Raw genomic sequence first — 16,313 nt, forward strand, 5'->3', positions numbered from 1 at the left:
GGGCTTGTCCTTTAACTCCCTCCGGGTACAGGTGGTGGCCCTAGGCACTCTAGTTGGTGGCATCACATCCAGATGTGGTGTGTTTCCTCAGAGGAGTAAGGCATTTGAAGCCCCCTGTCCATCCAGTATGTCAGTCAAGGAGTCTTAATTTGTCTCTTCGAGTATTGGGTGCTCTGCTGTTTGAACCGCTTAAAGCGGTAAAGTTGAAGGATCTCACCTTGAAAACGGTGTTTTTGGTGGCTATATGCTCGGCTCACTGGATATCTGAGTTGCAGGCGTTCTCCTTTTTTGAGGATCTCTGACTCGGGGGTTTCTCTTCGAACGGTTCTGTCCTTTTTGCCCAAAGTGGTCTCATCTTTTCATTTAAGCCAGTCAGTTGAGCTTCTGGCTTTTTCTAATTTGTCAAATGATGTACAAACACGCACGAGAACTGCGTCTGCTTGATGTCCGGCGTTCCTTGCTGCGTTATTTGGAAGTCACAAATCCTTTCAGGCTCTCAGATCATTTGTTTGTACTATGGAGTGGTTCCAAGAAGGGTCACAAGGCGTCTACGACGACGATTGCACGATGGTTGAAAGAAACCATTTCGTCTGCATACATTTGTAAAGGAAGACCTGTTCCTGAGAGACTGAAGGCCCATTCTATTCACTCTCAAGCAGCTTCGTGGGACGAATGCCAGTTGGTATCGCTTCAGGAGATTTGCAGAGCTGCTACTTGGAAGATTCTACACACTTTTGCTCGCCACTACCGCTTGGACGTTCAGGCGCCCGGAGATTTTGGCAGTGGCGTATTGCGCGTGGGACTCACGAGGTCCCATCCAGTTTAGGGAAGCTTTGGTACATCCCATGGTCTGGACTGATCCGGGTACGTATAGGGAAAAGAAAATTGGTTCTTACCTGATAATTTTTGTTCCTGTAGTACCACGGATCAGTCCAGACGCCCGCCCAAAGTCTAGGAGTGGGTAACAAGGGGATCAGTAAAGTCCGCGCACGCATATTCAGGTTATGTTATTGCAGCATACTAAGAAAGCTACGGTTACAAGTTGATATGTTCTTAAAGTTCTTGCTTGATTCACTACTAGTCTTATTCTGCTTTGATGTTCTATATACTGAAGGGATGCAGGAGGTACACCAGCTTAACTGTGGGTGCCTTTCAAGTTTTTCTCCGTCTCCACCTGCTGGAAGGGAGGCATAACCCATGGACTGATCCGTGATACTACAGGAACGAAAATTATCAGGTAAGAACCAATTTTCTTCTGACCTGTTTGATAAGACAGTCTTCCAGGGAGAGCTGAACTTTCCTGCAGGTCTTAGATTTGCTCTTACACACACACTGGGCCTGTATTTTCTTAGGTTTTTTTGTTTCTGGAGAGAAGTTGTTCCTTCAGAGGGACCTTGTTAAACAGCTGTGCTGGCAGACCAGATAATGAAGTCATGTATTGCTATTCTGGCCAAGGTTGTTAAAAATCAATTAACTGAACATTTGGAAAGCAATAATATTTATTCTCTATCCCTCGCAATTTGGTTTCCATAAACACTTTAATACATAAACTCTGTTACTTGCATTAACAGACACTGTCCTGAAAGGATTTGACAATGGTCAAAATTATATCTTAATTTTACTCGATCTATCCGCAGCGTTTGACACTGTTAATCATACTATTTTACTCAACCAATTAGCCAATATTGGACTTTCAAATACTACCCTACATTGGTTCACTTCTTATCTTTCCAACCGGTATTTTCAAGTCAAAATTAAAAATTGCATCTCAGAAAAAATAACCCTTAATACAGGAGTACTCCAAGGATCAGCATTATCTGCCACTTTATTTAACATTTACATCCTTCCCCTTTGTCGTCTTCTTTCTGGTCTTGGCTTTAACCTATTACATTTTCGCTGATGACATACAAATTCTCATCCCAGTTCAAAAAAGCCTAGAATTGACCTACAAAATGAGTAATGAGTTATTATCCCATATGAAACTCATATTAAATGTCTACAAAACAGAAGTCATTCTTTTGGATAGAAGACCAACCCTTGGCGATTTAACTCCTTTAAAACTTGAGGACCAGTACCACATGTTCATGATCTAGGGGTAACCATTGATTGTGAACTGAATTTTAAAAATACATTTCACTTAAAATAAAAGGATAACAGAAAATTCAGATGTTAAAAATGACTAAAACCGCTCGTAAACCCATCCAACTTTAGAATGGTATTGCAGTTACTTATTTTTGCCAGTATTGATTATTGTAACTCACTCTTTCTGGGTTTACCATCCTCCACTATTCGGCCTTTACAAATTCTTCAGAACACTGCAGCTAGAATTGTAACTGGAATTAAGAAACACAACCATATAACCCCAACTCTAATATCATTGCATTGGTTACCGGTAAAATATCGAATAGAATTCAAAGGTTTATTCAAAAATTGGAAGAAGGATACAACAGAAGAAAATAGGAAAACGCATAAGCGTTGGCAAGTTAAATGTAAGGCATTGATAAGACAGGCTAAGAGAGAATTTGAAAAGAAGTTGGCCGTAGAGGCAAAAACTCACAGTAAAAACCTTTTAAAATATATCCGAAGCAGAAAGCCTGTGAGGGAGTCAGTTGGACCGTTAGATGATCGAGGGGTTAAAGGGGCAATTAGAGAAGATAAGGCCATTATGGAAAGATTAAATTATTTTTTTGCTTCATTGTTTTACTGAAGAGGATGTTGGGGAGATACCCATATCAGAGAAGGTTTTCATGGGTAATGATTCAGATTGACTGAGCCAAATCACAGTGAACCTAGAAGAAGGGGTAGGCCTGATTGACAAACTGAAGAGTAGAAAATCATCTGGACTGGATGGTGTACACCCCAGGGTTATGAAGGAACTCAGAATTGAAATTTTAGACCTATTAGTAAAAATTTGTAACCTATCATTAAAATCATCCATTGTACCTGAAGACTGGAGGGTGGCTAATGTAACCCCAATATTTAAAAAGGGCTCCAGGGGCGATCTGGAAACTACAGACCGGTTAGCCTGACTTCAGTGCCAGGAAAAATAGTGGAAAGTATTCTAAACATCAAAATCACAGAACATATAGAAAGACATGGTTTACTAGAACAAAGTCAGCATGGCTTTACCCAAGGCAAGTCTTGCTTCACAAATCTTCACTTTTTTGAAGGAGTTAATAAACAAGTAGATAAAGGTGAACCGGTAGATGTAGTATATTTGGATTTTCAGAAGGCATTTGACAAAGTTCCTCACAGACTTCTTGGAAAAGTAAAAAGTCATGGGATAGGTGGCGATGTCCTTTCATGGATTACAAACTGGCTAAAAGACAGAAAATAGAGAGTAGGATTAAATGGACAATTTTCTCAGTGGAAGGGAGTGGGCAGTGGAGTGTTTCAGGGATCTGTATTAGGACCTGTACTTTTCAATATATTTATAAATGATCTGGAAAGAAATATGACGAGTGAGGTAATCAAATTTGCAGATGATACAAAATTGTTCAGAGTAGTTAAATCACAAGCAGAGGGAGATAAATTGCAGGAAGACCTTCTGAGACTGGAAAATTGGGCATCCAAATGGCAGATGAAATTTAATGTGGATATGTGCAAGGTGATGTATATAGGGAAAAATAACCCATGCTATAGTTACACAATGTTAGGTTCCATATTAGGAACTACCACCCAAAAAAAGAGATCTAGGCGTCATAGTGGATAACACATTGAAATTGTCAGTTCAGTGTGCTGCGGCAGTCAAAAAAGCAAACAATGTTGGGAATTATTAGAAAGGGAATGGTGAATAAAACGGAAAATGTCATAATGCCTCTGTATCGCTCCATGGTGAGACCGCACCTTGAATACCGTGTACAATTCTGGTCGCCGCATCTCAAAAAAGATACAGTGGCAATGGAGAAGTTATAGAGAAGGGCGACCAAAATGATAAAAGGAATGGAACAGCTCCCTTATGAGGAAAGACTAAAGAGGTTAGGACTTTTCAGCTTGGAGAAGAGACGGCTGAGGTGGGATATGATAGAGGTGTTTAAAATCATGAGAGGTCTAGAATCGGTTAATGTGAATCAGTTATTTACTTTTTCGGATAATAGAAAGACTAGGGGGCACTCCATGACGTTAGCATGTGGTTAGTGCACTTAATGCATAATTAAACTCTGGAATTTGTTGCCAGATGATGTGGTTAGTGCAGTTAGTGTAGCTGTGTTTAAAAAAGGATTGGAAAAGTTCTTGGAGAAGGAAAAGTTCTTGGAGGAGAAAATAGCCACTGCTATTACTAGCAACAGTAGCATGGAATAGACTTAGTTTTTGGGTACCCGCTAGGTTCTTATGGCCTGGATTGGCCACTGTTGGAAACAGGATGCTGGCTTGATGGACCCTTGATCTTGACCCAGCATGACATGTTCTTATGCATTCTACATAAAATCATATATGGAGATCAAACTGACTGGCTTAATGCTGCCATTCGACTTCACACTCCCCGACATAATCTTCGCTCTGCTAATAAAGGTCTTCTATCTATCCCCTCTGTACATTCTGCTCATCTATGCCAAGTAAGAGATTGCGCACTATCACTGTCAGTCACCAAAATCTGGACACTCTTCCAACAGAGTTACGTCTTCAGCCGGAGCTAAAAATTTTTTGAAAAGGTGAAAACATGGTTATTCATGAAGGCCTATCAGGATGCAACATAATTTTGTAATGCTCTCCTTTTACTCTCCAGTCTGCTTTGATTATCTTTTTTTCAACTCCACTTGCCTTTTGTTCTTTTATTTTACATAATCACCCTGTTTTACTTAGTTTTATTTGACAATATTTAGTTTTAATTTTTAGGAAGATGATACTTGTTATGTTCTGCTAGTTAGTATTTTATTACTAAATGTAATGTATTTATGTATTTTATTTTCCCTGTTTTTATAAATTTATGTAAACTGTTGTGATGGTCCTCGAATGATGGTATATAAAATTATTAAATAAAAATAAATTTCTGCTGAAATACAGGTCAAACGTCCATATTGTGAAGTCAGAATTCATATTTTGCTGCACAGTAGTGAAACTTCTGGTATCTCCCTACAGGATAGTGCCAAACTTCATGCTTTTCTTTACAGACAGGGTAGTTTAAGAAATGCTGCTGGCGGGATAGACAAGGGAAGGAAGAAGGGAAGCAGGGATTTCTCTAGTACTATTTCAGTCTGTTAAGACTGGGATCTGTTAATCCTAGATGTATTTTTTGTTACAGAAATAAAACTACAAAATGTAAATTATTTAGAAAGTCATTGCCTTAAATCTTGTAAGAAATTTGTTTTAATCCTCGTCCATAAATACTAAATTTACCTTTTGTGTTTTCATGCATTGAGGTCAATGCACTCATTGCTCTTAATGCAAAGTACCAAAAATTACAATAAACTTCATTTTATTTCTCCTTTTCAAAGATTGCCTGGGCTTTAAATAAAGGAATAAAGACAGACTACAAGCAGTATTGGGATGTAGAGCTGGGTGTCACATACATACCATGGGACAAAGTCAAGCCGGAAGAGCTGGAGAGCTTTTGTGAAGGAGGAGTGTTGGACAGCGAGACCCTTAGTCCAGGTGAAACAGATTCATACAATTGGCTACAACTCTGAATGCTTTCCTGTTTCAGAGGCTAAATATTGCATGAAATGGGAGCTATTTGTTACCATAGCCACAGAAAATGCCCTTTTGTTTGGTTTAAAAGTGTGGGTATGGTACTGTGGGTGCCCCTTTCACTTTTGAAAGAAAGCTGGGACCACCAGGACTTTAAAAAGTCATTTCTTCATTTTAAAATTATTTTGATTTTTCCATACCCCCTAAAGGCCTATCAGTGTTTCATATAGTGGAGTGATGCTAGGCTCTGCTATGAGATATTCTGTTGGCCAAGCTCTCTGGGGTGTTGGTGCAGCACTTTAAAGGGCATCTCAGAGAGTTTCCACGTAATACTTTTAATTGGTATCCCACACATTTGACAGGAAATTAACATTCCCTTAATGTACCCGGATCAGTCCAGACACCTGGGTTCATCTCCCCCTATCAGCAGATGGAGACAGAGAAAAAAAAAAACCTCGCTGACACTGTATCTAAGCAACCGTGCCACCTGCAGTTCATCAGTATTTCTCTGTCTCCAGCAGATGGCAGAGGCTGTTAATCCTGCAGTTCTGCAGTTGACTCATTTTTTTCAGCTAATTTTTTTCTTTTGAGACTTCCTCCTGGGAGTTTCTTTTATTTTTTAGAATCCTTAGGGTTCTTCCCTGTCCGGTTGAGGCGGCCGAGCCGGGGGTTGGTACCCTTGTGTGTGCTCAGTCTTGGACGCCTGTGAGGTATAAATCTGGTTGTCTAGATCCTTCCCTTCACGAGGCCGCTGAAGCGGCTGCAGGCTCTTTACAAAACTTTTTTACAATAATTTTTTGGCTATTTTTGCCTATTTTTCAGGGCAGGTTGTTCATTTTTAACTAAAGCTAATTATAAAATACAAAAAACCCCAAAAACTGCACCACAGCAGTGCTCTACAGGTGAGCGACTTCCTCCCCTTGGGAGCTTTTTGTGGGGCTCTGGTTGTTTGGGGGACCTTTTCTTCTGTCGTGGTGAGTATCTTCAGAGAGAGGATTTTTATTTTTATCTCTACCTTTTGGCTCGCAGCAGGGCATGCCGTTCATCCGGCTCTGATTCTTCCCGGCTTAATAGGTCGGGGTTATGCACTAACTGTGCCAAAGCTGGGGAGGGTTCGTCTATGGCTCCTTCTCCCGCTAAACAGCATAGAGTATTGTCTTTTGGACCGGCTGCAACTTCTTTTTTACCTCACCCGGCCGGTGTGGGAATGGTGGCCATTTTGGATTTTGCTGCGGCAGTTCCCGCGTCGCCGGGGGGGGATTGGGGAGGGTCTTCCACCTCTGTCTCCGGTCCATTCTGGGTTGGGGAATGGGCAGGGAGGGCTAGAAGAGGAGGAAAGCTCTGGTTTGCTTGTTTTTCAACAAGACCATGCTGGTTTTGGTGCAGGGAGGCTTTTCTTCACAGACTTTGTTTTGTTACTTCATGATGCCTATATGGCCAGACAGAAAGCGGCTTGGGGGAACTACACAGCCACAGATTCCACCAGTCCAGCCCACTGAAGGTCCTTTGGGAGTCCCAGGAGGTCTTCTATGCCCGGTAATAGGGTTCCCTCAGCAAAACTTGATTTTTTGCCCGCAGGGTGATTCAGCTGGGGGGGTGATTCAGCTGGGGGGTGATGCTATGATAGCATCCAGAGGATGCTATCATAGCTCCTGGTAGTACTGGTTTGGGGTCTGGCCAAGCTCCCCTGCTGTCTCCGGTTATTCCAGCTACCGAGGATGCGGGTCAAGGGGATGACCCAGTCTCTTTTATTCATGAGCCGGAGGATCCTAAGGTGGTCCGCCTTTCTAAAAGGGAAGAGCTGGAGGTTTTGCTTCCCTTGGCTTACCAGGTTCTTGGGGTTTGAAATGACTTAAGAGAGCCAGGGTTTGGATGGCGAGGACCCGGTATTAGGTGCTATCCGAGATCCTCCAACTTCTTTCCCTTACCACAAGTCGGTTATGAAGGTAGTAGAAGAGGAATGGGGGACTCCTGATTCTGGTTTAAAGGTTGGCAGAGCCATGGGGAAACTTTACCCTCTACCAGAACAGGATTTAGAATTTTTTTCTCTCCCGAAAGTAAATGCGGCGGTGTCTGCTGTGACTTAAGTGCACCACAATTCCGGTTATTGGTTCGGCTGCTTTAAAAGATGTACAAGATCTTAAGATGGTGTTACACCTTAAAAGGATTTTCCCTGTACATACCCGGATCAGTCCAGACCGTGGGTTGAGCCTCCTGTCCAGCAGATGGAGACAGACCAAAACTGAAAGGGTATCCTATATCAGGACAGTGCCTACCCTGCATCCCTTCAGTATTCATCTGTCTTCAGCAGATGCAGGCAGCTGAATTTGCGGTTCCCTGTACATACCCGGATCAGTCCAGACCATGGGTTAAGCCCCAGTTCCAGCAGGTGGAGACAGACCAGAGTTCTGAGGCTGCCCATATAAGGGCAGAACCTACCCAGGAACCCTCAGCATTCGTCTGTCTCCAGCAGGTGGAACATCTCACCCTTGGTTCCCTGTTTAGCTTGCCCTCTGGGTTTTTCCTTCTTTCTTAAGGGCAAGCTCACGCAAGTACCTTTTTAATTTGCTTTCTTAAATATTTATAAAAATAAATAAAAAAAGAGAATTTTTCTCTGTCTGTGTTTAGGGTAGACACTTTTGTCTCCCTCGCTCTTGGGGTTCCTAGGGGGGCTTTGCCCCTTGATATTTATCAGCCTAGGTTCCCTTCCTGGTGACCTGTGTGGGTGATACTGGTGGTGCCAGTCCCTCTCCCCACTTACCTGCTACTGTGCCCCGAGATGCCCATTCCTCGGTTGTGGCTTTCAGGGACGAGTTACATTCCCCTGACTCTGTGATTTAAAATAAAATGTTTCCTACTTTAAACTACACGGAGACTTTTTTACCTATACAGTTTCTTTCTTTTGATTAATAATAAAAAAAAAAAAAAAAAAAAAAAAGGAAAAGTAAAGTGCAGCAGTTTTTATTTTTGTGAGGAAAGAGCGGGGTTCAATCTCCCGCCTTCCTCCTCTGGGGCTCCCAGCTAAGCTGATTTTAATTACATCGCGGCTCCCTCCTCATGCCGCGGCCACTCTGTTGTATTGCCTGTGGAGAGTCGGCCTCCCGACTCTCCCGCGAGGGTGTTTGTTCTAGGTGCTTTTCTGGGGGTGAAGGCTCCTCTTTCGATTCGCCAGCATTTCAACCAAGGGGAAGGACTCCCCGACGTGCTGCCAAGCCATTTCGGTCCCGGGATCGCGCGGCTGCGGCGGCCATTTTAAATTTTTCTGACCCTTCTCTTCCTGCTTCTTCGGGAGCAGGAGACTCAATTCCTTCACCTTTCCCCCCCGATTTGAGCTCGGTTCGCTCTCGGGGTGCTGGCTCTGACCCCCCCCCTACCCCCCCCCCCCCCCCCCCCCCGCAAAAAATTTGGCCCAGGCCTGTTTTTCATCAGAATTTGTTCTGTTAATGCATGAGTCTTATCTGGCCAGTCTGCAAACGGAGGTGGACCCCCCCTCCTGTTGTCCCGTCCCCCCCCTCCAATCCCTCCTAATTTTCCTAGGCCTTCCCCCGAGGTGGGTATGGACCCTCAGGGCCCTGTTAGGGTTCGCTTAGTCCCTGGAGCCCCCCCTCCCGCGGCGGACCCTCCTCCCCCGCCTTCTTTGGACCCGCTTGATGTTGGGGATGATGATGATTCCACTCCCCCTCCCCCCCCCTTAGAGGGTGATGATCCGCATGTCCTGCGTTTATTTCGGCGGGAAGAGTTGGAGCCTCTTATTCCCTTCGTTCTTCAAGAACTGGGAGTTGATGCCCCCCCAGATGATTCTTTGGCAGCAGCGATGACGCCAAATGCGGACACGGTCCTGGTGGGGCTTTTAGGGCCTTACCGCCTACTTTCCCTTTTCATCCTATGCATCGCTTGCTCCTCCTCAGGGAATGGGAATCTCCAGAGACGGGTCTTCGCGTTGGGAGAGCTATGGATAAACTCTACCCGCTCCCTGAGGACTGCCTGGACATGTTAAAAATTCCCAAAGTGGATTCTTCTGTCACCGCTGTGACAAAGCACACTACCATCCCAGTGGTGGGTGCTACAGCATTTCGGGATGTACAGGACCGTAAACTTGAATTTTATTTAAAACGCATTTTTTAATTCTTACCTCTTGATGTCCGGGTGACAATTTGCATCAGTCTCATGCAGCGGGCAAGCCTTAGGTGGATGCAGCGGTTACTCAGCACCCAGGACCTCCCGTCTGCAGAGGCTGAACAAGCTGAACTTTTGGAGGGTGCTATAGCCTATGGTGCGGATGCACTATGTGATTTGCTTCGGGCCCAAGCTAAAGCTATGGCTTCAGCGGTATCTGCCAGACGTCTTCTCTGGTTGCGCAATTAGTCTGCTGATGCTTCTTCTAAGGCTCGGTTGGGCAATCTTCCTTTTAAGGGCAAGTTGCTTTTTGGTGAGGACCTGGAACAGCTTATTCAGTCCTTGGGGGAAAACAAGGTCCATAAGCTGCCAGAGGACCGTCCCAAGCAATCGAAGTCTTTTTTCCCGACTCGTTCTCGCTTCAGGGGGAATCGCCATTATGTTAACAGAGCCCGTGGATCCTTCCCCAGGGGAGGGGTATCCAGGTCACTGTCTTGGTCCCATTCCTTTCGTGGACATCGAGGTTTCCGAAATGGCCATCAGTAGTCCACCACCTCTAAGTCAGCTCCCCAATGAGATTTGGCCGGTCCATTCCTCCGCACGAAACTTAGGTGGGCGTCTTTCTATGTTTCTCGAGGAGTGGGCCAAAATCACTTCCGACCTCTGGGTCCTCGATGTGATAGAGCACGGCTATGCATTAGATTTTGCCAGACACCTGCCAGATCTCTACATCGTTTCCCCTTACGGCCATTCCAAGAGGCCTGCGGTTTGCCACACCTTGTTGAATCTTCAGGAATTGGGGGCAATCATTCCGGTTCCAGTACACGAAAAGGGCGCCGGCCAATATTCAATTTACTTCGTTGTTCCCAAAAAGGACGATTCTTTCCGTCCCATTCTGGATCTCAAAAGAGTCAATCAGGCCCTCAGGGTTCCCCGTTTCAAAATGGAAACCCTGCGGGCGGTAATTGCAGCGGTTCGGCCCGGGGAATTTCTCACTTCCCTAGATCTGATGGAGGATTATTTTCACATCCCCATTCGTCAGGAACATCAGAAATTCCTTCGTTTTCAGATCCTAGGTCAGCACTTCCAGTTTTGGGCTCTCCCGTTCGGTCTCGCCACTGCTCCCTGCACCTTCACCAAGATCATGGTAGTCGTTGCAGCAGCTCTTCACCAGGAAGGGATTTTGGTCCATCCTTACCTGGACGGTTGGTTGATCAGGGCCAAGTCCGTCTCTCTCTGCGCGCTCGCAGTGGACAAGAGGTTTAGCGCTTCTCACATCTCTCGGTTGCATAATCAATTTCTCCAGCTGGAATTTTTAGGCGCTTTTTTCAACACTCGAATCGGAAAAGTTTTTCTTTCAGACTCGCGGACAATCAATCTGATAGATCAGTGAACATTTTTGTCTCTCTCCCTCTTCCCACGGCATGGGATTACCTCCAGGTTCTAGGGACCATGGCTTCCATGATCGATCTCGTCCCCTGGGCGTTTGCTCATATGCGTCCTTTACAGAAAGCATTGTTGTCCTGTTGGAAGCCGATATCCAAGCAGTATCAGGAGATTCTTCCTCTCTCCGACTCTACCATCGCCAGCATTCAATGGTGGTTTTCCCCAGCCCACCTTCTCAGGGGAATGCCTCTTTTGACTCCCTCTTGGGTCATAGTAACGACAGACGCCAGCCTCTTCAGTTGGGGAGCTGTCTGTCAATCTCAAACGACTCAAGGGTTCTGGACCCTGTCCCAATCTCGATGGCACATCAATCACTTAGAAGCCCGAGCGGTTCGCCTAGCCCTCAAGTTTTTTCTTCCTCTGATTCGTCACAAAGCTGTCCGAGTGCTATCAGACAATTCCACCACTGTAGCTTACATAAATCGACAGGGGGGATCTCGAAGTCGTCTAATGGCATTAGAGACCAGCAAGCTTTTTCTTTGGGCAGAGAGGCACTTGGATCGCCTGGCAGCTTCCCATATAGCGGGGAAGGAGAATGTTCAAGCCGACTTCCTCAGTCAGCATCTCGATCCCGGCGAGTGGGAATTTTCAGACGTTGCGATGGATCTAATCATGAGCAGGTGAGGTTCCCCCTCACCTAGACCTCATGGCGACGCTAGCCAATGCCAAGGCTCCCGGGTTCTTCAGCCAGTGGAGGGAGCAGTGTTCAGAAGGGGTGGACGCGCTGGTTCTTCCCTGGCCCTCCGACGTTCTTCTCTATGTGTTCCCACCGTGGCCGTTAGTGGGGAAGGTTCTTCGGAGAATAGAACTCCATCGCGGTCCGGTCATTCTCTTGGCTCCAGAGTGGCCCCGACGGCCGTGGTTCGCGGATCTGGTGAATCTCTCGGTGGACGGACCTTTTCGTCTCTGTCATCTGCCCCATCTTCTGTGGCAGGGTCCCATATTTTCCGACCAGGAGGATCGCTTCTGTCTAGCGGCATGGCTTTTGAACGGAGACGTTTAAGACACAGAGGTTATAAAGATGAAGTTATTGCCACCCTTCTCAGGGCCCGCAAACAATCAACCTCCCTTTCTTATGTGAGGGTCTGGAAGGTTTTTAAAAATGTTTGTGAAGAGTTGGGTGTTTCGGCTCGCTCGCCTTCTGTTGCGGTTTTACTTTCTTGTCTTCAGCGTGGTCTCTCCAAAGGTCTTTCGGTTAGCTCTCTGCGTGTTCAGGTCTCTGCCCTTGGTTCTCTCCTGGGCACCATTGAGGGTCAGCCAGTTGCCTCTCATCCGGATGTAGTTCGTTTTCTCAGAGGCGCTAAGCATTTAAAGCCACCTGTCCGGTCTATTTGTCCTTCGTGGAATTTGAATTTGGTGCTTTGAGCTCTCTGTACGGCTCCGTTTGAGCCTCTTCGTCGTGCCACTCTCAAAGACTTGACTCTCAAGACTGTTTTCCTGGTTGCTATCTGTTCAGCCAGGAGAATGTCTGAGCTTCAAGCTCTATCTTGTAGAGACCCTTTCTTGCATTTTTCGGACTCTGGCGTTTCCCTAAAGACCGTACCTTCTTTCTTACCTAAGGTTGTTTCATCTTTTCATATTAACCAGTCCATTGAACTCCCCACTTTTTCACCAGAGGATCTCGCAGCTTCTGGTAATAGTGATCTCCATCGTCTTGACGTCAAACGAGTCTTATTGCATTATCTTGAGGTCACTAATGATTTTCGAGTTTCCGATCATCTTTTCATTCTGTGGAGTGGTTCCAACAGGTGAAGCAAGCGTCTAAGGCTACAATTGCTCGCTGGTTGAAGGAGGCGATTTCTTCAGCCTACATTTGCAAGGGCCAACCAGTTCCTGAAGGCCTTAAAGCTCATTCTTTACGCTGTCAAGCGACTTCTTGGGCGAAGTCTCAATCGGTGTCTCTGCAAGAAATATGTAGGGCGGCTACATGGAAATCTCTTCATACTTTTGCTCGTCACTACCGACTCGATGTTCAGGCTCCAGCTTTTGGTTCCTTTGGTCGGCAGGTGCTTCGAGCGGGTCTGTCTGGGTCCCACCCTCTATAGGGAAGCTTTGGGACATCCCATGGTCTGGACTGATCCGGGTACGTATAGGGAAAGGAAAATTAGCTCTTACCTGATAATTTTCGTTCCTGTAGTACCACGGATCAGTCCAGACACCCGCCCGTTCTTATTCTGTCCGTTTGAATTCATTCTTGTTAATCTTGTTTTTTGGTTTTTTCCTTTTTACAGGTTTTTTTCTCTATTTTTGTCTCCTGCATCATCTTTCTGGGATTTACTGTTAGGCACCGGAAGCATCTTTGCGATGATCAGGGGTAGTTATACAAGAGCGTTTAGTCACACAGTTCATTCAATTGTTATTTTGTTTTAAATTATATGTGCTATTTATCCTGGTACTTGCTTGATCTTATATCTTTTCTGCTTTGACAGTAGTTATACTGAGGGTTCCTGGGTAGGTTCTGTCCTTATATGGGCTAGCCTCAGAACTCTGGTCTGTCTCCACCTGCTGGAACACGGGGGCTTAACCCATGGTCTGGACTGATCCGTGGTACTACAGGAATGAAAATTATCAGGTAAGAACTAATTTTCCTTTCCCCTTATCTTCTTTTCCCTGCGGGGATCTTATACCTTTCTTTGCAGGATCAAGCAAGTATTAACTCTTGTTTATATTAAAAAAAAAAAAAAAAAAAGAGGAAAATTACACTTGAAAGATTTCTCTCTATTTTTCTGGAAGACAGTCCTGTCTCCTCGCTCTGCGGGAGCCTAGGGGAGCTTGCCCCTTGAAATTTTCAGCCTAGGCTCCTCATTCCCGGTGACCTTCTGTGGTGATACTGGTGGTCCAGTCAATCCCCCTTGGCTAGCTGTCCAGATAGGGCCTGGGAAAGGAAAGCTTTCCTCTGCACTGCTGTTTAAAAAAAAATAAAAGGAAGATTTTTTTAAACTGAGTCCTATTTTAGTAATTTAAGAACTGTGGACAGCTCCGGCAGCATGCAGCATTCAGTCTCTGCCTCTGCTGCCAGCTCAGCTCAGCATAGCTCCGCTCTTTTACTCCTCACAGCGATTTTTTTTTTTTCTAATGCACCAAACCAGCGTCTGTAATGCCTGTGGGGAGCCTGCCACGAGGCTCTCCCGCGGAGGCCTCTTCTCCGGGTGCCTGCTGGGTGGGGAGGGCCCCTCCTCGGCACCCACGACTACTGCGACCTGGGGACAAGCAGCACGCCACATGGCCAGGCCGTTCCCGACCCGAAAAACCGTGGGAACGGTGGCCATTTTGGAAATATCTGATGCTGAATCGGGGCTGCAGGAGGGAGGTGAGCCCGATTCTTTATTTTCTCCACTGGATTTGAGCCCCTCTACCCCTTCCTCCACCCCGGGAAGGCAAAGTCTCGTTTTTCCACAGAGTTTGTGCTCCTTATGCACAAATCGTATCTCACTAGTATAAGGAGGAGAAGGACCCCCCCCCCCCCCCCGGCTCCCCGCCTAGAAACCCGTGGGTTTCTTCTCCGCAAACTCCTAAGGAGTCGGAAGGGCAGGGCTCCATTAGAGCTAGGGTGGTCCCAGAGCTTCCTCCGGATCCACCTCAGCCGCCATCGGTCCCAGATCCGGACAGTCACATGTTCAGTGTGTCATGCACTTGAGAACCACCTGTCAGGTGTGTCCCGGCCGAAAAAAGGTTGAGAACCACTGGTCTAGAGACCAGGGCGGTTCGCTTGGCCTTGAAGGCGTTTCTGCCATTACTACGGAATCGTCCAGTTCGAGTTCTGTCGGACAACACGACGACAGTAGAGTATATAAATCGGTAGGGTGGAACCAAAAGCAAGGCAGTGGCTCTAAAGGCGCAGAAGTTGGTGCCTGGGCGGAACAACATCTAGAGAGATTAGCGGTATCCCACATCGCAGGAACAGAGAATGTTCAGGCAATATTTCTTGAGTTGCACACGCTTGGATCCAGACAAGTGGGAACTCTGAGACAGCCATGCAGTTAATTCGAGATCGTTGAGGTCTACCTCATGTCTACCTTATGGTGACCTCTCAGAATGCCAATGCCTTCCAATTCTTCAGTCGCCGAAGACAGTACGGGGCCAAAGGGGTCAACACTCTGGTTCTACCATGGCCTCAAGAAGTTCTTCTATATGTTTGTCCTCCGTGGCAGTTGGTGGGCACGGTTCTATGTCGCATAAAAAAGCATTGCGGAGAGGTGATTCTGGTGGCTCCAGAGTGGCCTCGGCGTCTGTGGTTTGCGGATCTGGTCAACCTGGCGGTGGAAGGCCCGCTTCGCTTCAGCCACCTGACGCATCTTCTTCGACAGGGTCCTATATTTCTCGACCAGGCTGCTCGCTTTTGTCTAGCGGCATGGCTTTTGAGAGGAGGCATTTGAAAAGGAAAGGTTACCCAGATTCGGTAGTCACCCACATTGTTACAGTCTAGAAGGAAGTCTACTAACCTCTTATGTTAGTATGGTAGATTTTGGAGTCCTTGTGTTCTGTCAGGGGAATTTGCCCTCTTAGGGCCTTAATTCCTGAAATATCTTTTTTTACAGGATGGCTTCACCAAGGGCTTATCTCTTAGTTCTCTTAAAGTGCAAGTAGCAGCACTGGGCACTCTCTGTGGCAAAATTGAAGGTTCCTCTATTTCGTCTCATCCGGACGTGGTTCGTTTTCTTAAGAGGTACGATGAATCTTCGTCCTCCAGTTTGGAAATCTTGTCCATCCTGGAACCTTAATCTAGTTCTTAAAGCTCTGTGTGAACCTCCCTTTGATCTGCTCCGAAGGGCTACGTTAAAGGATTTGACATACTGCTGCAGTGACATCAGCCTGCCACTATTCTCCGTCTCCAGCAGATGGTGGATGTGCATCTCCCTACTTGGGAATTGCTTCAGATTTTGGAAGGAGAAATAAAAGGAAATTTAATTCACCCTGCTCTCCTGCTGTGATACCAAATGGACCCTCCCCCAGTTGAGAATTCCTGAGGTGATTTCTGTAGTCCGAGTGCCTTGCTCCAGTAGCTGGTTTTTAAGCTGGCGTCGACTTGGCTGTTTGAACAGCTGAAAGACAGCGGGTGCAGGAAACCGAGTGAGGAGGTGACTGTATATGCTATCTCCCCCTGTAGCCAGAGACTGTCTTTG

The 16,313-nt window shown here is 46.1% G+C and overlaps 1 protein-coding gene across 3 annotated transcripts in view; it reads left to right on the forward strand.

The window, feature by feature from the left end:
* The window catches only part of SCAF4 (SR-related CTD associated factor 4), a 428,510-nt gene that overhangs the window by 277,511 nt on the left and 134,686 nt on the right, over positions 1-16,313 (forward strand). For all 3 annotated transcript variants that reach the window (XM_029603599.1, XM_029603600.1, XM_029603601.1), the window contains one exon: positions 5,436-5,592. In XM_029603599.1, the coding sequence (XP_029459459.1) occupies positions 5,436-5,592 (157 nt within the window). The remainder of the gene's footprint in view (positions 1-5,435; positions 5,593-16,313) is intronic.

Source organism: Rhinatrema bivittatum, chromosome 5, assembly GCF_901001135.1.
Source record: "Rhinatrema bivittatum chromosome 5, aRhiBiv1.1, whole genome shotgun sequence".
In the NCBI taxonomy this organism is placed as follows: Eukaryota; Metazoa; Chordata; class Amphibia; order Gymnophiona; family Rhinatrematidae; genus Rhinatrema; species Rhinatrema bivittatum.